At 39.2% G+C, this 23,801-nt stretch overlaps 1 protein-coding gene across 2 annotated transcripts in view; it reads left to right on the top strand.

Moving 5' to 3' along the window:
- The window catches only part of CDC42 (cell division cycle 42), a 49,290-nt gene that overhangs the window by 6,330 nt on the left and 19,159 nt on the right, over positions 1 to 23,801 (top strand). For both annotated transcript variants that reach the window (XM_052659440.1, XM_052659449.1), the window contains exon 2: positions 23,079 to 23,233. In XM_052659440.1, the coding sequence (XP_052515400.1) occupies positions 23,129 to 23,233 (105 nt within the window). In that variant the 5' untranslated portion in view covers positions 23,079 to 23,128. The remainder of the gene's footprint in view (positions 1 to 23,078; positions 23,234 to 23,801) is intronic.

Here is a 23,801-nt window from a genome sequence, read left to right as displayed (position 1 = left end):
ATGGGGATGGGTTGGAACCCCTACTTAATATATCCCCATTTTGGAAATTTATGATATGTAAGTTTGTTAAGGGTTCATAGAAGTTATTTACCTTTGATCACAGATTGTCAGGATCTGTTTAATTCAGTGTTTTTTAAACTTGTTTGGTGATGGCCCCATCTCCCCAACCCATGGAACACCCAGTTCCACCTTTGAGAAAGTGGACTGGGAGAAAGTGGTATTTGGTGGCTTGTTAATCTCCATTAGGTTCAGGGGCTGTTGGTGTGGCTTTGCTATGGGTAGAAAAATGGAAAAAACTTTCTTAAGTTCCTGAGGCAAGTGAAAGGTAGAGACTTTAGCAGAGGCCATAGATTATCTATTCTTGCTGTAACCTAAACGCCGCTCAAGATCTTTGTACAGAAATTGCTAATATGCACTTCCTTAAGATGGAACTTGGCATGTTATGTATAAAACACATCTTTGGGGTATCGATAGGGGAGTTAAGTATTCATTGAAAGGACTGATGCTGAAGCTCCAATACTTTGGCCATCTGATGTGAAGAGCTGACTCATTGGAAAAGACCTTAATGCTGGGGAAGATTGAAGCCAAAAGGAGAAGGGTGCAGCAGAGGATGAGATAGTTAGATAGCATCACCCACTCAATGGACATGAGTGTGAGCAAACTCTGGGAGATATTGGAGGACAGCGGAACCTGGTATGTTGCAGGCGGGGGTTGCAAAGAGTTGGACACAACTTAGCTTAACAGTAACAACATGGGGGTGTAGCTCCATCTCAATTTAAAAATCAGGCAAGGTATTGGAAGGGTTGCAGTCCATTATTAGGGACTGGGAAAGTGATTGTCTAGTGGCTGCAAAGGAAATCTCTGAAATGGAGTCTCTGTCTCCAGTTTTCTTTGTTCTTGGATCAGTAATCCTAGTTTGAGTATTTATTTTCCAATATTCTGAAAAGCTTGCAGTAATTTCAAAGCCATTTTTTAAAAGCTCTGAAAGTCATGTAATTTTCAAAACTACTTTATTTGAGATCCAAAGAAGTTTTATGTTTAAAAAATAATTGTTAACTTAAACAAGTTTTTTAGGAGTTTGTGGCAGTAATCTTTGGTATTTTATAATTTGACATCTTTCTTTTGCTTTTTCTTGTCATACACACTGCCCAGTCCACTTCTCCCTTCTCACAAAAACAAAAACCTGGCCCAGATACCATCTTTTACGTTGATTTTTTTTTTCCCCCTAGTTTCATATATTACATGGAAATGAAGATGTATTCTCCTAAAAAATTGTCCTTGGTTCTAGTTCAGAGCCAGGAATAGAAAAAATCATTTTACTTAGTGTTGGATAGTTGACCAAAAGAGGTGGGGGAATGGGGAAAGATGATTTTGTGGGTCAGGATTAGGGTTAAGGACTCGGGTTGGGCTGTTTTAGTTCTTTTTAGAAAGTTACTATTTTTTGGTAGTGGGGTAATTTTTCTTTAGGATCACAATTCATGTCTTGGATGTGATATATGTTGAAGATACAAAAGTTTGTTTTCTGTTGACATCAAATTTTTTACCTCTGCTACTTTCAGTTTAGAAATTGGTGTCATTTCTGCTCTTATAAAACATAGATCTCTCATGTTCTGTCTTTTTTAACAATACAAAGATGAGGTGATTCTTTGCAAATATTAACACACACTCTAAAAGAAACGTAAGACTTACAAACAGCTTTTAAAATAGAGCTGCTGCTGCTAAGTCGCCTCAGTCGTGTCCGACTCTGTGCGACCCCATAGATGGCAGCACACCAGGCTCCCCCGTCCCTGGGATTCTCCAGGCAAGAACACTGGAGTGGGTTGCCATTTCCTTCTCCAATGCATGAAAGTGAAAAGTGAAAGTGAAGTCGCTCAGTCTTGTCCGACCCGCAGCGACTCGATGGACTGCAGCCTACCAGGTTCCTCCGTCCATGGGAGTTTTCAGGCAAGAATACTGGAGTGGGGTGCCATTGCTAATCAATAACAAAGATTTTTGTGAAAACCTAGATTCTGGAAATAATTTTTTGGCAGTTCTGTGTTTCCTTAAGTGTACTATTTTAATTGATGTTAAATCTGAGTGAATTTTTCCAAAATTAGAAGCACATTTTAATTATAAAGCTACTGAGCCTAAGATTGGCTACATTAACTGTTTCACTGTGATACAGTTGGAAACATCATGTGGTATGCATTCTTTATAGGGATCTTGTGTTTTATAGAAAAGTATCCTTTTTTGCTAGTTTAAAACTCAGTAGAGTTTCCCCTGGTGGTCCAGTGGGTAAGACTCTGGGCTTCCAGTGCAAGGTGGGGGGATCCCTGGCCAGGGAATTAAGATCCCCCATGCCACAAAAAGAAAAAAAAAGTAGAATTGTGCATTCCCAGACTACAGTTGCTCATGATGGTTCAGGATATTTATTCTCCAAAATGATATTGGGTGGCTTTTAAGCAGTTTGATGTTAACTACTGTAGCTAGTTTGGGCTGTGGCCTTGACTTAAGCTTTGGGAATAGGATTCTTGTCTTTCAGAGGGAGTTAAATTTTTTTTTTGTTCCCCCCTCCCTTCTTTTCTCCGGATAGTGATAGATGAGGGTTTAGGAGCTTAGAGGATCGACTAATGGACATATTCTTAGTTCAAAGAACAAGGTTTTTTGTTTTTTTTTGACTCGCTTCATCTTTAACCCATACTGTTTTATTAATTAGTGATTTCAGCAACCCTTTGTGTGCTCTCTGGAAATGACAGTTCTAGGTGTTGGCGATAGAAGTGAATGCAATAGACCAAAACAGATCTCTGGCCCCATGAAGTTGGCACACTAGTGTGTGGGTTGCAGATAAGTGGCTAAAAATGAAGAAGGGGAGGCAGGGTACAGTGGAGTGTTTCAGGGTTTGTAGAACTTGTGGTGCAGTTTAAGGTAAGGTAAGTGAGGAGTTCTCACTTCAGAATGACATTTGAGCAAAGACCTGTAGGGGAGATGACTGAATGAGTCATCCAGGCCAGAGCATTCTAAGTAGAGGGAACTACTGTAGTCAGTCTTCAATCAGTGACCAGTGCTGTTCCACCTGATTTTATATGAAGTCTTTAAAAACAGACATTAAACAAATTAATTTTTTTCATTATTTAAAAGTTTATTTTTTAATAGAAGGATAATTGCTTAAAGAAGTGTATTATTAATGCATCTGGAATACCATTATAGGAGCTTAGCTTCTCAAAATGCGGTATGTGTATATAATTTCCATAGACGGAATTCATAATCAAAGTAGAAGTTTGTGTTTTGATGGTGTTATCTTTGGTTGCAAAGTGTGCTCTAAAAGGCATATTTGTGGCCAGCACATACTGGTTGTTTTTCGGTCTTTGCAACTCTTATCTTCGTTGTTTTTGTTTCTCTTGATCTCTTTTAGTGGATAGAACTGTACTGTTACTGCTGTGCAGCCAGGCTGAAACATCTGCAGTCATGCCAGCTGTACTGCCTTACATAGAATTTAGTGCAAGTGTTATAACGTCTTTATTCTTTGTTGAATTATTTCTTCAAGTGCACAGCTGAGTGCTACTGTAGAAGTTCACCCTGTTAATTTTACAATTGGTAGACTGCTTTGCTTCAGAATCTTGGTAATCTTATTTAAAAAAAAAAGGCTTGTAGTTTGTAAAATAGATTGTTGAGTATCTGAATGTAGGTACCTCTGCCTCATTAGATATAACAAAATTTAAATGATCATGGTTAGTTTTGTAACCATGGTGGCCTCTCACCTGATAACCTATTCAGAGAAAGGTTCTCAGCTTGTCACTCATTTTATGGTGTGTGTGTTGTCCAGGTTATATAGTAACATTTTTTTTTTTTTGCTTCAGACATTTTTGCTGCAAATGTATGCTTGTATGTGGGACTTCTGATACATACTGGCACATGATTTCATCCTTGGTGGACTTAGGACCAAATTATTGTGTTCTGATTCTGAAAAGGCTATTCTTTTGCGTGTTTTCTTACAAAAGAACATAATATCTTGACCTTAAGATTTCTTTTCCAACTTCTCCATTTGTCTGTGTTACACATCTCTCCTGTAATTTCCCGAACTAAAAAAGTTTCCTCATAATTTACCACCTCCTTAAATAAACCCCTCCTCCACCCCCAAACTGGTCAGCTCTTTCTCTACTGGCATACAGCCACTTCCCTAGTTCAGGCCCTTGGATTATTAAAGTAGTTTCTTAGCTGAGTTCCTGTATTTTATCTGGTTACCTTTGACAGTTCACCTTGGAGTACAGATACAAGATTGATATGCTTAAAAAAAAATTGGTTCATGGATCAGAAAGAAATGGTAGCTGCTTCTTATTAAATGAAAGTTCCTGTCCTTAGCTTTCAGAGTCTGTATGACATGAACTCATCCTCTGTGTGTGTGTTTCTTTCATTCTTGACCACTCCCATGTTTTATTACTTTTGAAAATCTTTGGAAGTTGTAGCAGACTTGCAATTGTGTTAGTCTCTTCTGCTTATAACCAATGAAGTATACAAGGTGATGTATGTCAAGCTATCTAGCATAGTGTTTGACACAGAGTAGGCATTGAGGAAATTACTAAATTTGTGTTGAAGTCAGGGTTTCTGCCTTACCCAATGTAGTGCTATAATAAGCACTTAAATATCTTGCTGACTTTTACAGTATGTAGAGTTGTTTCTTGGAAGAACAGAAGTGTAACATGTTCTAGATTCTAACTTGTGTCCCGATGCAGTGAAGATTGAAAAAGATGTTAGGCACTTGGTTCTTGTTCATTAATTGATATACACACACACTCACTCACTCTAGCATAGCTGATATTTTCTTTATTGTTTGCTCTGTTGGTATTCTTCATAACTATTTTTAATATGTATTGCATGTCATTCTCTGGTGTATTGTTACTTAATCGTTTTTTTCTGTTTAACATTAAGGTATTTCATTGTTTTTTAATGAAGAATTTTCTTTATTTTGGATAAATTATCTGAAGTGGAATTATTTTTTTAAAAACAAGAATAAAAATATTTTAATTGTTGAAATACATTGGTACATTTTAGTACTAAGTAGATGAAGGGTATTATTGAGGCAAATGAGTGAATATTTAATGGATCTTAGAATACAATACAATATGTTAAAAAAAAAAGCCTACGCTCATGAAGTAGATCACAGATTTTTATGGGTTTGGTTTATTGGTACTTGATAGCTTGTAGACCAGGTTTGATCAAAATGTTTTCCTTACTTGTTGAATGGCTTTTGGAGATCTTTTCATTTTAATAGATAGCTTTGTTTTTAAAATTAAAATACTACATGTACATGGTGAGAGCTTCAGTACAAAAGAGAATATGATGAAAAATATGTCTACCCATTACAGACACACCCATGTCCTCTTCCCAGAAGCGGTCACTTGTCCAGCAGATGTATTTTTGTAGAGTCTCTGGACCTGTCAGTATATAAGTATCTCCTCTCCATTAAAAAATTCACATGCATCAATTGCTATATTATGTGTACTCTTTGCACTTTTCTTTTCAAAAACAATATATTTTGGAGATCTTCCACACTTGCACTGTATTGGTAGTTTTTGCTAGGGTTACTGTATGGTCTGGCTGATTTTAAACAGCAGACATTTATTTCCTTACAGTCCTGCAGGCTGGGAGTTTAAAGGCAGGTTCTGGGCAGGTCAGTTTCTTCCAAGGCCTCTCCTCTTCGTTTCTAGACGGCCGACTTCTAGGGTCTGCAGTTGGTCTTCCCTCTGAGTGTCCCAGTCTTGCTATAAGGACACCAAGTTAGATTAGGGCCCACCAATATGATCTCATTTTACCTTCATTATTTCTTTAAAAGCTCTGTCTCGAAATATAGTTGTATTATTAAAAATTTTTTTTTAATTTAAAATTTGAATTGGGGTATAATTGCTTTACATTTTTTTAACCAACAAGTTATATTATTTTTTATTCATGTTAGAATTTCTATCAGTGTTTGAACATTAATATTTAGAGTGTTTGTACATTTTTGCCTTCTGAGGTTTAAAATGAGAACCACACTAGGTCACAGATTGTAACTAATACAACACATTCCGCAACTGCATGAATATTCACTCAGTCTCACTCTCTTAACACTGTTAAGACATTTTCTTTTTCTTGCTGTACTTTACAATGAAAAGTGTGCCCCAGTGATGTCTCAGCAAAGTTCCAGACATTATGGATTTATCACATATAAATTCTTAAAAAATTTACTTCTGTCAAAAGACTTGATGACTACTATGTACACTACAAAAATAAATTTTCATATAAATTACATGGCATACTTTTATCTTTGTAATTGAAATGACACAAACCCATTCCTGCCAAAATTGGCAGACAGCGAGACCCAGTTTGAATATTTCCTTTAAACTCCTTACACTAAAACCTACCATGAGTCCTTAATGAAAATGTTATATATGCTTTACAATGTTATGTTAGTTTCTGCTGTACAACAGTGTAAATCAGCTATATGTATACATATCTCCCCTCCCTCTTGAGCCTCCCTCCCAACCCCCTCCATCCCACCCCTCCAGGTCGTCATAGAGCGCCGAGAGGAGCTCCCTGTGCCATCCAGCAGCTTCCCGCCAGCTGTCTGTTTTACAAGTGGTGTATATATGTGTCAGTGCTACTCTCTCAATTCACCCCCGCGTCCCCTCGTGTCCAGAAGTCCGTTCTCTACATCTGTCTCTCTTCCTGCCCTATAGATAGGTTCATCAGTATCATTTTTCTAGATCCCATATGTATGCATTAATATACAATATTTCTTTTTCTGACTTCACTCTGTATGACAGACTCTAGGTCCATCCACATGAACAAATGACCCGATTGCGTTTCTTTTTATGGATGAGTAATACTCCACATATGTTCAGTTCAGTTCAGTGTCTCAGTTGTGTCCGACGCTTTGCAACCCTGTGAACCGCAGCACACCAGGCCTCCCTGTCCATCACCAACTCCTGGAGTTTACCCAAACTCATGTCTATCGAGTCAGTGATGCCATCCAGACATCTCATGCTCTGTCGTCCCCTTCTCTTCCTGCCCTCAGTCTTTCCCAGCATCAGGGTCTTTTCAAATGAGTCAGCTCTTTCCATCAGGTGGCCAGAGTATTGTAGTTTCAGCTTCAGTATCAGTCCTTCCAATGAACACCCAGGACTGATCTTTAGGATGGACTGGTTGGAGCTCCTTGCAGTCCAAGGGACTCTCAAGAATCTTCTCCAACACCACAGGTCAAAAGCATCAATTCTTCGGTGCTCAGTTTTCTTTATAGTCCAACTCTCACATCCATACATGACCACTGGAAAAACCATAGCCTTGTCTAGTAGCCTTGACCTTTGGTGACAAAGTAATGCCTCTGCTTTTAAATACGCTAAGTTGGTTATAACTTTCCTTCCAAGGAGTAAGCGTCTTTTAATTTCATGGCTGCAGTCACCATCTGCAGTGATTTTGGAGCCCAGAAAAATAAACTCTGACAGTTTCCCCATCTATTTGCCATGAAGTGATGGGACCAGATGCCATGATTTTCGTTTTCTGAATGTTGAGCTTTAGGCCAACTTTTTCACGCTCCTCTTTCACTTTCATCAAGAGGCTCTTTAGTTCTTCTTCACTTTCTACCATAAGGGTGGTGTCATCTGCATATCTGAGGTTACTGATATTTCTCCTGGCAATCTTGATTCTAGCTTGTGCTTCCTCCAGCCCAGCGTTTCTCATGATGTACTCTGCATAGAAGTTAAGTAAGCAGGGTGACAATATACAGCCTTGACGTACTCCTTTTCCTGTTTGGAACCAGTCTGTTGTTCCATGTCCAGTTCTAACTGTTGCTTCCTGACCTGCATACAGATTTCTCAAGAGGCAGGTCAGGTGGTCTGGTATTGCCATCTCTTTCAGAATTTTCCACAGTTTATTGTGATCCACACAGTCAAAGGCTTTGGCATAGTCAGTAAAGCAGAAATAGATGTTTTTCTGGAGCTCTCTTGCTTTTTCGATGATCCAGCAGATGTATCACTTCTTTTATTCATTCATTTGTCAGTGGATGTTTAGGTTGCTTCCACGTCATGGCTGTTGTAAATAGTGCTGCAGTGGACTTTGGAGTACATGTGTCTTTTTGCATTATGATTTTCTCAGGGTGTATGCCCAGTAGTGGGATTACTGGGTCATATTTTTATTTAGTTTTAGTTTTTTTTAAGGAACCTCCATACAGTTCTCCAGAGTGATTGATTGCATCAATTTACATTCTCACCAACAGTGCAGGAGAGTTCCCTTGTCTCCGTGTCCGGTGCAGCATTTATTGTTTGTACAGTTTTTGATGATGGCTTTTCTGACCAGTGTGAGGTGATACCTTATTGTAGTTTTGATTTGTATTTTTCTAATAATGAGTGATGTTGAGCATCTTTTCATGTGCCTCTTGGCCATCTGTATGTATTCTTTGGAAAAATGTCTGGTTAGGTCTTCTGCCAATTTTTGATTGGATTATTTGTTTTTTGATGTTGAGTTGTGTGAGCTGCTTGTATATTTTGGAGATTAATCCTTTGTCAGTTGCTTCATTTGCAGATATTTTCTCCCATTCTGAGGGTTGCCTTTCATCTTGTTGGCAGTTATATTCTGAGTTACTGGTGTTTATGACTTCAGCATATCAGTTTGGGGGATGGGCACAATTTAGTCCATAACAGGCACTATAGGTCATTCTTTTTAAATAGTTCCATGATATTCCTTCGTAATATGACCTGTTTTACTGTTCCCCTGTTGGTGTGCAGTTTGCTCCTGCAAGCAAGGCTGTGGTAAATATGTTTGTGCCTCCCTCTTTGCATACTTGGAGAACGTCTTAGAAATGGAACTGCTGATCAAAGAATGTATATATTAAATTTTGGTAGGTACTGGCCTAGACATGGGAACCTTGTTCCTTATTGTTTCTGATATTTTTTGAAAGCAAAAATTTACTTTGTGTATCATGTCCTAATGTAAAAACCACATTTTATTTTCAAGGGTATATCATTGACTTTCACTTTGCATTTTGATGAGGTATAAACACAACCCCCTATAGAAGACTGCTTAATCAGATTCTGAATTAACTGCTTATCTGGGTCATTTCGGGGCTTCCCAGGTGGTGCTAATGGTAAAGAACCTGCCTGCCAATGTAGGAGATGCAAGAGACATGGTCGATCCCTGGGTTGGGAAGATCCCCTGGAGGAAGGCATGGCAACCCACTCCAGTATTCTTGCCTGGAGAATCCCCATGGACAGAGGAGCCAGGTGTGCTACAGCTCATGGGGTCACAAAGAGCTAGACACCAGTGAAGCAACTTTTGCGCACTTTTGGACATAGCACACTGGGTCACTTCACAGTGATAAAAAGCATTCATATTTGAGTGTCAAGTGCTGTACAGAGGAGTAACAGAGTTCATTATTACAACCTGTGATGTAAGTACTACTTCTGTTTTTAATGGAGAAACAAGGTCTTGAAAAGAGGTTAAGCTTGCCCAAAGTCACACAGGAATGGAAATGTAAAATTCGGGCTGAAAGTGAAAATGTTAGTCACTCAGCCGTGTCCACTCTTTGGGACCCCATGGACTGTAGCCTACCAGACCCGTCTGTCCATGGAGTTTCCAAGGTAGGAATACTGAAGTGGGTTGCCATTCCCTTCTCTGGGGGAATCCCTGACCCAGGTATGGCACCCAGGTCTCCTGCATTGCAGGCAGTTTCTTTACAAACTGAGCCACCACGCAAGCCCCCAAATCCCTAAGGGGCTGCTTGACTTGAAAGATTTTGTGCCTGCCTGCTCTGTGTTGTTTTCCTGGGCATATTAGTCTGGCTAGATATTTGCTGCATGATTAATTGTTACTTTGTCTCTTTAAGTAAAGTGGATTGCAACCCTTTCTGTAACATTCAAAAGCTCTTGCTACAAATGTGACATTTAGTTTAAGCTGTTCTTTGAGATTAGAGTGAGGGGATTTCAGAAAGGAAACCCTAACCCTGTCAAGTAGAAGCAAGGATTTTTCTTATATATAGTATTTAGATGCTTTCATTTCACAACAGTGGTCTGATCTTTTTCATAGCGCCATTTTGGTTTTTGCAGATTATAATTGGGGATAAAAATAAGGTGCCAGATTAGGTGTTTACTCTCTACCAGGTGATAATCAATAGTTTTATACACATTGCTTTGTTTCTCTTTGTGGCAGTTTTGTGAGTTAGATGTTATTGTAGAGAAAAGATATAGAAGTGAAATAACTTGCTGTATTACGTGAAGTAACTTGCTGGGATTACATACATTAAAATTTTCAATTCTAGCTCAGTACTGTATTAAGTGCCTTGGGAAGGAGATAAAAAAGTATAAGCCTAGTTTTTCCTCTCAGAGAGCTTAAGCTCTTTTAGAATAAGCACACACTTCTGTGAATAAAAACAAGATAATTGAGTGCTCAGTGGTGTTTCACATTTGTTCACTGAGTGCCTGCTGTGTCCAGTATTGATCTATGTTCTGGGAATACAGCAGAGTCCCCACCTTCACAGAGATTTCCTTATTTTTTACCTGTCTTCCTTTACTGCAATATACCATAAACAAGATAATTATAGATTATGACTATGCTATAATGGAAATAAACAGGATAATACGATAGAAGTGAGGAGGGAGGTGGCTGGATAGTACTCCACGTAGTGTGTTTAGGGGAGAATTTTCTGAAGAGATGATTTGAGCTGAGATCTGAAAGATGAGAAGTCAAACGGTGTTGTGAACGGGGAAGGACTATTTGGCAAGTATAACGACCTGTAGGCAGGACAGGACTTGACATGTTTGAGGAATAGAGTAAGACATGTATAGCTAGAGCATGAAGAGTGAAAGGGATAGAGTATGAGACAGGAAACTTAAGAGCTAAGAAGGGCCTTGCCATGGAAGTTCAGAGAATTTGGGCAGTTTCTGATAGCTGAAATAGTTAGGGAATGTGTTTCAGATAAGGTGGGATTGGAAGTTAGGATAGAAACAGGATGAGTTGTAAGGCTAGACATCCAAGATTTGGAGAGAGTTTATGGATAAAAGCATAGACATTGAAATAAGCACCATACTGTATTAGATAATTTAAATAATATCAGGCAATTTGCAGTTGATTAGATGGGCCGAGTAAGACGCAAACTTAGTTGAGCAATTTCAGTCCTGTCTTTGCCTAGGTTGTCAGGCCTCAGAGCTGTAGCAAATGTAGACTTGAGATCTGGGATCTGTGAAATGCTGTCTTTTGTTGTCTGATTTTGCAGGAAACTGAGGGTAGATTTGAGTGTGTTTTAATATCTCCTTGCCCTTTCTTAATTAAGAGAACAGAATAGGAAAACTGCATAGAAGGGTGTCCGTATTAGTAATATTATGAGGAAGGCTGTACGGGGGCGATGCTGATTTCCTTATTGTATGTATACACCGCTAGGATTATTGTCCCAAGTGGACAGGAACTTTGTTCCAGGCATGGGGGGGCCATGGCTATGTATAGGACAGTGCTCGGCACTTACTAAGTGTTTGTTGAATCAGTGAATAAATCTACAAGTCTTGAATATTTTGAGGGAAAATCTTATTGTAATTTCCCTTCTTTTCTAATCAGATTCTTAGTACTCTTATACATTTTGGCATACTCTTCAATTTTTCCAAATTGTTTTGAAGTATATTACACTCAGAAATTAATTTACCTTAGTAGATACTTATTAATTGGACTAAATTTTTTTTTGAGTCACAAAGATAATAAAAAATGATTACTTTGGCTAGCATCCCTTAATTTTTGGTAGTTTGAGGAAGGAAAATTCAGTAAGGTTCTAAAAATAAGGACTCCCGTTCTTACTGGATCAGACATTTCTGAATGAAGTCATTTTCAGAAATGAAGCTGACAGCAGACTTCGAGCCCTGCTGAAAACTTCTTTTTGCCACACAGGATCTAATCTTTTCATGTTACGGGTGCTGCTGTCAGCGCTTTCCCGACAGTTGCTTCATTTTTTTGTCCTTTCAAGGACCCAGAGAGCTGTAATTTGGCACCCGCTTCTCTACTGTCTCATGTAGGTTGCAGTTTCACAATATATTTAATTTCTTTCACAAGTGGCAGAGAATGGAAGAATTGAGTAGTTGCTTTAATGAATGCCTAATGTTTGCCTTTCAACACTTTGCATATGTTAATGCATCTAATTGTCAGCTGGAGATATTAGAAATTTTGCAGCCATTTTGTGGGGGAGAGATACATGAAGAATTTGAGATGTTTTTGCCCAAAGATACTTTTGTTTTATGTAACATCTGGAAAGTACATTTAGGAGAGGGGAGAAAAACCCATTATCTTTTCCAGCAATCAAAGGCTTTTGTAGTGTTATCACATTCTGCCCAAGTCTGTTTCCTTGATTTCTTTGACTAATTTTGGGGTGAATTTTACATATATCTGCCAATCTCATGTTAAACATTTGAGAGGAAAAAAAGCAACAACAGGGCTCTCAGACATGTACCAGGAGACTTTGTCCTTTAACTTTATATAATGACTTAATTTTAGAAGTGAATAAGTAGAATTTGGGGGGAAAATAAGCATACTCACAGCTATTTAGGGGCTTCCTTGGTGGTTCAGACTGTAAAGAATCTGCCTGCAATGCAGGATACCTGGCTTTGATCCCTGGGTTGGAAGATCTTATGGAGAAGGGAATGGCAACCCACTCCATATGCCTGGAGAATTCCATAGACCGAGGAACCTGGCGGACTACAATCCATAGGGTTGCACTCAGACATGACTGAGTGACTAATACTTTGACTTTCACAGCTGTTTAAGGATAGGAGAACAAAATAAGGTTTGCTTTTTGCAAAAATAGCTGATTTATTAGCTTTATTCAAAGCAAAACAAATACATTCTTATTTTTATTTTACCACCTTTCTTGATAGAGGATTCTGGCCTTCACACATTTCTTCCTGTTAGAACAGACTCCTGGAAGATGGAACATAAACAAGTGAAACAACCAGTCAGCTCTTAGGGAACATGTACTGGCTTGAGTGAGGAGACCAAGGTGTAAAAAAAATGTTGATTATTTCAGGAGGGTTTTCTGTAAAGAACACCTTTGGATACTGCAGAAGATATGAGACCTGGTAACCTAGCCTCTACTCTCTTAATTATTCTAAGAAATCATTTAATTGCTCTGTTCTTTACTTCCACAACTCAAGTGCACAACAAAATCATTCTCATAGAGCTCAGTCAATTAAGTAAACAGGGTTGGGGATTTTATTTTGCTCCCATTAAAAGCTAATATGTTAGCCTTGTATTGTTTTACGGATGCTGGCAGAAAACATGGGTCAGAGACAACGAATTTAATTAAGCCATAGCCAGCAGCAGGAGATGAGAGTGTTGTGTGCTGGGTCGCTTACCCCTAAGACTTACGGATGGGTGACACACTGGGTTTGTGTCATAGCTGAGGAGCTCCGAGCTTGGGGCACCTACTATTTAGTAGCATGCAGAAGGCCGCCTTGCTGTTTGTCCTAGAGGGAGGCTTTACTGTACCCGTCAAGGTGGTTTGCTGCAAACAACCCTGTGACATGGTCTGGGTAGAGTGATCAGGGCCTTGCCCACTTAGCATACCTAGAAGATGCTTAGGACCACAAGAGACCCATGAAGACTGTCTCTCCCGACACAGGGTTGTCTGCTTTTTACTAACAGTTACTTTATAGAATTCTGGTTTTAATTTATTGTTCAAATTGGAATGCACACATTTATTATTGAAAACTGAGGCAAACCGTGTGATCATATTAAGCTTCTTTTGGATTTTATTAGAGCAGATAAGTTTGAGCAGTAGTTGAATCATTTTGACCTTTTGAATGAGCACCAAAGTTTTCTAAGATGATTCCTTGTTTACTTAGGACTCTGAAAACAGATTATCAAGTTCGAAAAGAACTGTATTTATGTGACTTGTTTTGTGTTTGCCTGAATTCTGAAGAGTTGGGAAAGACTATCAGGATACATGGGTGTTAACTGTCTGGCACTGGGGCAAGTCCTTTCCATTTAGGCCAGAATGTCTGCAAAGTGATGGGAGATTCAGTTCATTAAGGAATATTCCAATTTTGAAGGAAAATAATATTCTTTATTTGGGTTCTTCTAAGTAATATTGGATGAACTCTTAAATTTAGTTTGAAACTAAGTGTCCCTTTTCAAGGTTTTATGTATATTGCTTGTTTTGGGGGAGAAAGGCATCTAGGGCAGAGGTGCAGTAGGGTTTCTGGGAAGAGCTGCAAAAGGCTGTATGCACCGTATTCTCCAAAAGCGACTGGATGTGAGAGCAGAGACAAGTGGCACCAAGTTTATTCATTCTGTCTAACCCTGTAACCAGAGCAGGCGTGTCATCAGATATGTAAGGAAGGCTTGTTATTCAGGGTTCTTATTCTCTTGATTCTTGATGTCTCTTTCCTGCAAGTATGAAAATGGGTTGCTTCAGGGAGAACTGTATTTCAGATGAAAAGAGTATTACTTTGGGTGTATTTTGTGTTAGTGTGAATGTAGTATTTTTTTCTGATATCACTTCTGTCAATTCCATTCTAACACTAACTCCCAGAATTAGCGTAGACCCCACAGCTTAAGGGCTCAGCCCCACAAGACTGCCTCAGCTTCAGGCAGCAGCTGCAGATGGGGTGCCGAGGCTATCCACCCTGCTGCCTGGCTGATGGCAAATGTGGGGTATGGGATACAGGTCCTCTCCAGGCAGGCACTGTCCAGCACAATATGGTGACTAACTTGGAAGCTCTCTTAAATCTTCTTGTTCAACAGTTTTCACAGATCTCAGTTTCCAGTGCTCTCTTCCCCGTCCCCTACTGCTGAGGTTGACAGGTAGGGCTGAAAATTCTAACCCTCTCATTGCTTGGCCTTTCTGATGAGCAGTCCCATCCCAAGGCTATCCAGGGGCCCCTTCCTAGTCACTGTTAGGAAGGAGCTCAGTATGAATGACAAAAGATACTGCTATCATTTAGGGGAATTTCAAGGGTTTAGGAGTTCTATGACAGGAATGCTGCACAAAGACTAGTTATTTTTACCACAGTGAATAGCAAAAATTAGACGTGGGTTTTATTCACACTGTTTACTGTTAATATTTCACATCGTTTTATAAGAGAGATAGTAATCTGATTGAGAATACATTTTTTTTTTTGCAAAACATGCTTATTAGCAAATGCTTAACCCCCAGATCTTTTCATATGCTCTTTGTGCCTTATGTCTAGAATGAATGATGGTGCACGGGACGTCAAGGCATCTGTGGCCGGGAGCTTTGTTCCCTTCCACTGTGTGAGTTCTTTTCCTCGCGGATTGCATTGTTGGTGGAGTTTAGTTGGCATCTAGCTAATAATAATGCTAAAGAGAGAGTTCCAAAGTCTCTTTATTTTTATTTAAATATTTATTTATTTGGCTGTGCTGGGTCTTAGTTGCAGCATGTGGGATCTAGTTCCCTGAACAGGGATAAAACCCAGGATCCTTGCACTGGGAGCCCAGAGCCTTAGCCACTGGACCACTAGGGAAGACCCCCATCGTCTCTTTAAATTTAGATAGAGCTTAGGAATCCCAGAAAACTAAAGGGACTTTAGTTTAGAGATTCTTGAAAGGTAATTTGAACCACCAAAGCATTTAATTAAGAACCTAAGAGAAGGGTTTTGGTGTGGTTGTCAGGAAGAATGATAGATACTGGGAAGGAATGTAGATGATTACTTTATTTCACAATTTTTCTTCCTTAGGATTGGCAGTTGTTTTTTGTGCCTAAGGTTGCTCAACACCAACCAATTCCAAGTTATGGTACAAATGAACTTCATTATTAAAAAGAAATAGTATTTAGCTGTTGGTCCAAAATGACTTTCTAGCCACTCTGGATAGCAGAATGGTAAATTGGTACTACATAACCTCTTTGCTGTTACAGTGATTTGACATGGTTTAAATAGAGAGTTAGTATAGGATTTACAAACATGTCTGGCCTAGTTTGCGCATGTTGTTGAAGCTGCCATTATGTATGTTGCAAAAACAGTCTCTCCCCTGGTCCCCTACTTCCTTCCCATCTGTGGGTCATCTGGTGACATTTTAATATGTGATATTATTAATACTAATAATACATGTCAAATGCTTTTCAGAATAGCCCTAATTAAATTGGAACTTGACTCTGAAATGACCACCTTTGTAATGATAACTCTAAATTTGATTACATTTGTAGTAAAGACTTTACTCATTTAAGAGTAGGTGTAAACATTTAGTAAGCATTTATTGGAGGCCAGGCACTTTTACTTCTTTACATATATTATCTTCTTCAGTCAACTTTATGAGAGTGGTATTATTTTTATTTTTGAGAGAAGTGAAAACAGCAGTTAAATAGCTTGACTAAGGTCACATAAGCTAGAGTGGTAGAGCCAGCCTGACTTCTGAACCAGTGCTCTTAGCTGGGGTCCCACAACCGATTTCTGATAGATTGCTGAACTGTCAGGTTAGGAAGCCTAAGAAATGGAAGATTTGTGAGTATAGAGATAGAAAGAGGAAGAGCAAACTCTTATCTTACAAATTGTCGCTTCCCTTCTCCCCAATAAAGATTGAGTGGTTGTCTGCAGGGTGAAGAAATCGGAAATGAACTTAATCCCTCTTCCTCGCTCCTCCTCTAGCTTCCTCTGCCTGATGCTGGCAACTGTCATATACGTGCCGCTTCATTTGTAGTGATCATGTTTGTTTTTATTAATGTCACTTCTCAGGAGAAAGTGGTATAGTGTATAGAGTTTTAGAGCAGAACCTTGACAGACTGCTTGGGCTTAAATTCCAGTTCTGCCGTTTACTGGCTCAGTCATCTTGATCTAGTTACTTAACTTCACTGAACCCTTCTTTTCTTATCTGTGAAACAGGGATGTATAGCACATACCTCAGAGTTGTTGAGAGGATGGCATGTGCAGATATGTGTAATATGTTTAGAACAGTATGTGGCACAGAGTAAGTGCTATATAAGTGGTGGCACTGTTATTTGAGAACACTGAGGTTAAACCAGTATTAAAGCATCTCTGAAGTATCTTGGTTCATGATCTCTCAGTATCCAACATGAGTTTTGTGTTAGTAAATACCTGGTTGATACAGATAATTTACAGTGATAATTTGGATTCTACTTTGAAGAAACTCACTTCTTGGAGATTTAAATGCTTGTAGTGTTTATCTTAGTTTGCATTCTTTTGTTACTGGTATTTTTTGTCTGGTTATCATATGTGATTGTGGTTCTCAGACTTCTCTGTACATGAGAATTACATAGGGAGGATTGAGATCTGGTTTATTAGATTTGGGGTGAGGGTCCAGGAGTCTGATTGATAACATTCATTTTGGGTAATCCTGACTGTGATTGCTTGAGGTAATAGTTTGGGAATTGCTGATTTAGAGGCTGAATTCAAGTATAATGGGAAAAAGAGATTTTTATAAAAGGTATTAACAGTGTGAACATTGATAACAGAAACCTCATTTAAGCTGGAGTCAGGCTTCCCAGGTGGCTCTGAATTGAAATGAAAGTCACCGCTTTGTGACCCTGTGGACAATACAGTCCATGGAATTCTCTAGGCCAGTATACTGGAGTGGGTGGCCTTTCCCTTCTCCAGGGGATCTTCCCACCCCAGGGATCAAACTCAGGTCTCCCGCATTGTAGGGGGATTCTTTACCAACTGAGCTATCAGGGGAATCCCAGGTGGCACTAGTGATAAAGAATCCACCTGCCAGTGCAGGAGATGAAAGAGACACAAGTTCGAGCCCTGGGTCAGGAAGATTCCCTGGAGTAGGAAATGGCAGGCTACTCCAGTATTCTTGCCTGGACAATTCTATGGGCTGAGGAGCCTGGTGGGATACAGTCCATGGGGTCTCAGGCTGCAGTCCATGGGGTTGCAAAGAGTTGAACACGACAGCACGTACTGCAAGGAGACCCAGCCAGTCCATCCTAAAGGAAGTCAGTCCTGAATATTCACTGGAAGGACTGATGCTGAAGCTGAAACTCCAGTACCCTGGCCACCTGATGGGAAGAACTAACTCATCTGAAAAAACCCTGATGCTGGGAAAGATTGTAGGTGGGAGGAGAAGGGGACGACAGAGGATGAGATGGTTGGATGGCATCACCGACTCAATCGACATGAGTTTGAGTAAACTCTGGGAGTTGGTGATGGACAGGGAGGCCTGGCGTGCCACAGTTGGACACGACTGAGCGACTGAACTGAACTGAGCACAACAAGAGGTGACCAGAAGGGGGCGCTCTCACACCCTACCACTAGATTTTAATTGTCCACCTGGAAATTTTTTATCTCCAGCAGGGAGAAGGTAAAATAACTGGCTGTTTTATTGTTTTAGATGAACAGTTTTCAGATTTTCATCAGTTTGCATGTGGGCAGTGATGATTTGTAATCCCAGGGGATCTTCCCGACCCAGGGGTGGAACCCAGGTCTGCTGCATTGCAGGCAGATTCTTCACCATCTGAGCCAGCAGGGAAACCTGACTGGGTCTGTTCCCATACCAAAATTATATTGTTTTGTTTTAAAGCTCCATTTAAAAAAATTATATCTATTTATTTGACTGTGCCAGGCCTTGCCTGTGGCATGTGGGATTGTTTGATCTTTCGTTGTGGCATGCAGGATCTAGTTCCTCGAATAAGGATCAAACCCAGGCCCCCTGCATTTGAAGTATGGAATGTTAGCCACTGGAGCACCAGGGAAGTCCCCTAAAATATATTGTTAACACCTGTTAAGTACCTTGGTTTTAAGGACTGCTCTGTAAATAGAGAAAAGTGCAGGAAATACAGAAAGAAATAATATGGGAGTCTTCAGAAGAAATATTTGGGTGGATTTCTTGTTTTTTGTGTGTGTGTCACTCACTATTAATAAATAACAGCAAATATAATCAGTTTATTTTAGCCTGTTTTTGATGTGCATGTTTTGGGTAAAGTGTGAGAAGTTTTGCTTAGGTAACAGCCTTCTAAAGAGAGAAGAAAGTGTGGTGCTCGTTTTGCGCCTTTGGATGAAAACAGGTGTGATGGGATTGATTTAACTGGCATACTTGGTAGAGGAATTCATATATCTTGAGTATGTGCTAGGAGCCAGGTTCTTTAATATTATTTAATCTTTATAACTTTGCAAGGTGTTGGTTTAAATTATAATTAGTTCTGTTTTTAAATGAGAAAATTGAGGCAAAAAGAGATTTAAGAAACTTGCCTAGGTCACTAGTAAGCGCTGAGCAGAGATTAAAACTGAAGGTTTTCCTGGTTTCAGAGTTAGGAAAATTATTGTCACGTTATGTGTTAAGTTTATGTAGCTTGGAAGTTCTTTCCAGCTTACTAAGCAGGACACCAAAGAAGGGCCTGATTGGTTTAGGGGCTGTTTTTCCTGCTCAAAAAAGATCCAGACTTCTGCAGGTTTTCAAAGCAGCAATGTTTAGTGATCTGGCCAAACTGTGATCCCATTTCTCTCACATGAGTTTCAGTCTCCATTATCTTTCAGTGGAAAAGCTTAAAGATCTTCCTTAGATAGTGATTTTGTTCTTAACAATGCAGAGATATTTTTAAAAATTACATTCGGAGGATAAGCCTAATTAGCCAATTTGAAATATTGTTGCCTTGTTTCTAAACGTACATTGTAGACTTAATCTAATACAACTTGTGTTGTATGTTTTGCTCAACAGTTATGTTTCCTGGTGGGCATTTTTAGCATTTTCTTACACTTAATGGTATCAAATACAGAGGTACCACAGTTTAGGTTTTCACCATACAAAGAGGGCTTCCCAGATAGTGCTAGTGGTAAAGAAGCTGCTTGCCAGTGCAGGAGACATAAGAGACACCGGTTCGATCCCTGGGTTGGGAAGATCCCGTGGAGTCGGAAGTGGCAACCCTCTCCAGTATCCTTGCCTGGAGAATCCCATGGACAGAGGAGCCTGGTGGGCTACAGTCCATAGGGTTGTAAAGAGTCAGACACGACTGAAATGACTTGGCATGCATGCAGCATACGAAGAACCAGTATCCTAAATCTGTTATTTGTGAAATGTCTGTCCTGAAGACAGTTCATTTTGATAAATTTCCTAATATACCTATAATAAAGAGGAATTCAACTTGAATTAGATTTAAATGTTTCTCTTTTAATACATTTATTAATGATAGCTTCTCTTTTCTTTGGAATGTTGTAGGCCAGGTTTAACCTTCTCCATCATAGCTTGTGATAGTTTGTGATTTAGCCATGTGGCAGTGATATTTGTGTCTTTAGTCATGGAAACTTTTTGTTTTAAACTTCTTTATTTCCTAGAGAATTTTAGTGAAAGTTTTAAGAAATGTTAGCTCTTCATTTACGAGAAGTTTCAAGTTTAGAAGTGGTCTGATGATTTTGTATTTGCTAGGTTGTATGAGTTATAAGTCTTAAAAGTGAATACCATAGGTGGACTGAAGATAAGGATTATCATATTTAAGGATGGCAGTTTTAACCACAGTTAAAATTTAACAATAGAATTTATATTAACAATAGTATTTATCTTAGGTGTTTTTAAGACAAAGTTCAAAAGTGGTCAAGTTTACTATAAAGTTACTTGATAAGTCCAAATATTACTATAATTTTATTAATTGTAAGACTATATCTTCTACACTTAACATCTCTAATTTAGGATGTATTTTAAAAATCGTTGTCTTAGAGTCTGTAAAATACAGAGATTAGGATTTCAGTTCTGCTGCTGTAACTGAGAAGTCCAAAATACTAGGGACTTAATGAAGGCAAAGTTTCTTTCTCCTGTAAAAGTCCTCGAAGGCAATACAGGGCTGGCCTCTCCTACTGTGTTCCTCATCCTTAGCTGTAATCTCTGCCTTCTGGTTCACTGTGACTGCTCTCACGTCTGTTATGATGCATTCTAGCCTACAGGCCAGGTGGGACAGAGAAACTGTTTCCCTTGTTTTTAAGGCTTGTCTTGAAAATTACATGCTTTGCTTCCATCCCCATTTGCTTGAACTTGGTCACATCTAAGAAGGCAATGGCACCCCACTCCAATACTCCTGCCTGGAAAATCCCATGGATGGAGGAGCCTGGTGGGCTGCAGTCAATGGGGTTGCTGAGGGTCGGACACGACTGAGCGACTTCACTTTCACTTTTCACTCTCATGCATTGGAGAAGGAAATGGCAACCTACTCCAGTGTTCTTGCCAGGAGAATCCCAGGGACGAGGGAGCCTGGTGGGCTGTTGTCTATGGGGTTGCACAGAGTCGGACACGACTGAAGTGACTTAGCAGCAGCTGCACAAGAATTTAGGAAATGTTGTCTTTACTAGGAGCCATATGCACTAGTAAAATTCTTTTACTAAAGAAGAGAGGAGCAGTTGCTAGCAGTCTGTGCCACCCTGCTCAAACCTTACTTTCTGGCCAGTGTTTATGATTAAACTCTATGTAAAATGAAATTACCCATAATGGTCATGAGACATGGAAGATGCAAGAACCGAACTTGAAATTTATTTTTAGGCATAATTTATTTTTAGGAAGATAATTCTGTAGGATGATCAGAAGTCTCTGCTTACCTTTTTTTTCTTCACTCTGAATTGGAAATAAATTTTACAGAAGACCTTGTCTTTTAGCAGTCCCTGGTAGCTCAGCTGGTAAAGAATCTGCTTGCCATACAGGTAGACCCCAGTTTGATCCCTGGGTTGGGAAGATCCCCCGGAGGAGAACATGGCAACTCACTCCAGTGTTCTTGCCTGGAGAATCCCCATAGACAGAGGAGCCTAGTGGGCTACAGTCCATGCGGTTGCAAAAGAGTCAGACATGGCTGAGCGACTAAGCACAGCACATCCTGTTTTTCAGAGGTGGATTGAGGAACTATGAGAAGATAGCCATTTCTGTTTTCTCTTCTTGGTTTTATTAATCAGTAGAAGACATTCTTCTAGAATAATTCTCTAGAATTAATTTAGTACTTGGTGTAGTGTTGTTATTTTGATAAATGATTTAGTTTAGGGGTCAAGATCCTTACCCTAGTATGAGTATGCTAGTGTGTTGTTCTCTAGTGCATTACAGGGAAAAGAGAAAGATAAAAGGAGGTTAAATAAAGAGAGGTGCAGTCAAGATGATTTTGATGAAGAATGGAAGAAGGTATATTTCCTGTATGTTACCCATTCCGCATATATATACAGAGATATTAACAGGCCTAAGTGATGCTTAAGAGTTGCGGAGGTTACTATAGGAGCATATAGGCCTGGCATCTAATTCTGTTGACATTTTTATGTTAATAAGGTGGCATCTCTAGCTAACAAGAAATTGTAATCCCTTCAGAATTATAAGAAAAAGAATTTAATCTTAAAAAATAGATATATAGGTAGTGGTGTTTTTTATTCTTTCAGAAAAACTTAAGATTTTCGCTGATACAGGATGTCATATATCCCAGTTTCATAGATGGCAACATGTTGGGGTAAAATGGCTGGTAACAAGTGTAAGGAACCTTTGGTAAAGATATGTTCTGATTTTAGAAATGCTTAAGTATAAAAACAAGCATCTCAGAATTGATAAAATTAATAAATCTTTGGTGTATTTGTAATCAATAGTGTCTTAGAATGGAGGACTATAGTAAAAGAAGCTAAGGTAATTGTATCTGTTTATAAGTTAGAATGCTTTAGAGTGATCATTTTCATTTGAAAAGTCTAGATTTTGATCTCTTCATACCATAAATATTGAATTAGTAGCTTGACAGCTTGGTGCTGAAACAGCCACTGAGACCAGGGATCACCCTGATCTTTGTCCGGTTCTTCATGCCTATCTGTTATGCGGGGCAGGTGATGATGCTCTGCTGCTTATTAGTTATGCCTGAGTAGCCATCTTAGGTGGGGTAAAGGGACCATTCTCTGAAGCAGTGGCCTTTTGTTGCAGTCTAGTACACATATATGTGTATACACGCATGTGGGGGCACGTACAACTGAAGGAAAAGTTGCACAAAATAACGCTTGACATTAAGTGGGGTTCATTCTGAAATAGCTTCTTCTCTTTCATTATAAAAAGATCTGTGCTGCTGTTTATGTTCTTTTTGATTTTTTAAGAAAAACACTTAAGTCAAAAACAACCAAGGATCAGAAACTTAAGAAAAACAATATATGTGTAAGTACAAATAATTGAGAGAATTATTTTTAATCTTTTTGTAGGTCATCATCAGATTTGAAATATTTAAAGTGGATACAAAACTGTTTCAGCAATGCAGACAATTAAGTGCGTTGTTGTGGGTGATGGTGCTGTTGGTAAAACGTGTCTCCTGATATCCTACACAACCAACAAATTTCCATCTGAGTATGTACCAACTGTAAGTATAAAGCTTCCATCTGTTAGTGAAATGTATTATAATTTGATATCCTTTTGAAAACTTTCTCATGTGTGTACTGAAATTTTTCTGTTGTCTGCCTTTGTTTCCTGTTTTTAAAGATCTTGACTTCTCATGGGTAAATTATGTACACTTTAAAATTAAACAGCTGAAAAATCAGTGGAAAGTCAGAAGGGGTGACAGAAGGGTTTGCAAGAAGTGCTGGGAGGCAAAACTCCAGTAGACAAGCTTCTAAAGAGTGGTGGTCTCAGTTTGGAGGAGTGTGCACTACATCTTGGAATGAGGTGACTTTTTTTTTTTTTGATTATCTTGGCCAATGATTAATCAGTGCTTGGAGTTCTTCGGGATGATTTTGGGGGGCCTTGTAACTTGAGGGAAAGTAGTGTGTGTCTATGCATTCTCCTTAGGGAAAGTAGTGTGTGTCTACACATTCTCCTTAGGGAGTAGAAGAAAAGCTTATGGAGCTGTTGTCCTCACAGAAATGGTGCTCCAGACTGGCGTTTAGAGGCAGAGAAGACCTGTTTTTCTTAATGAGAACATCAACAGAAGC

Source organism: Budorcas taxicolor, chromosome 2 (genome assembly GCF_023091745.1).
Source record: "Budorcas taxicolor isolate Tak-1 chromosome 2, Takin1.1, whole genome shotgun sequence".
NCBI classification, from domain to species: Eukaryota; Metazoa; Chordata; class Mammalia; order Artiodactyla; family Bovidae; genus Budorcas; species Budorcas taxicolor.
The sequence above is the reverse complement of the archived record's forward strand: the minus strand, read 5'-3'. Positions and strand labels throughout refer to the sequence as shown.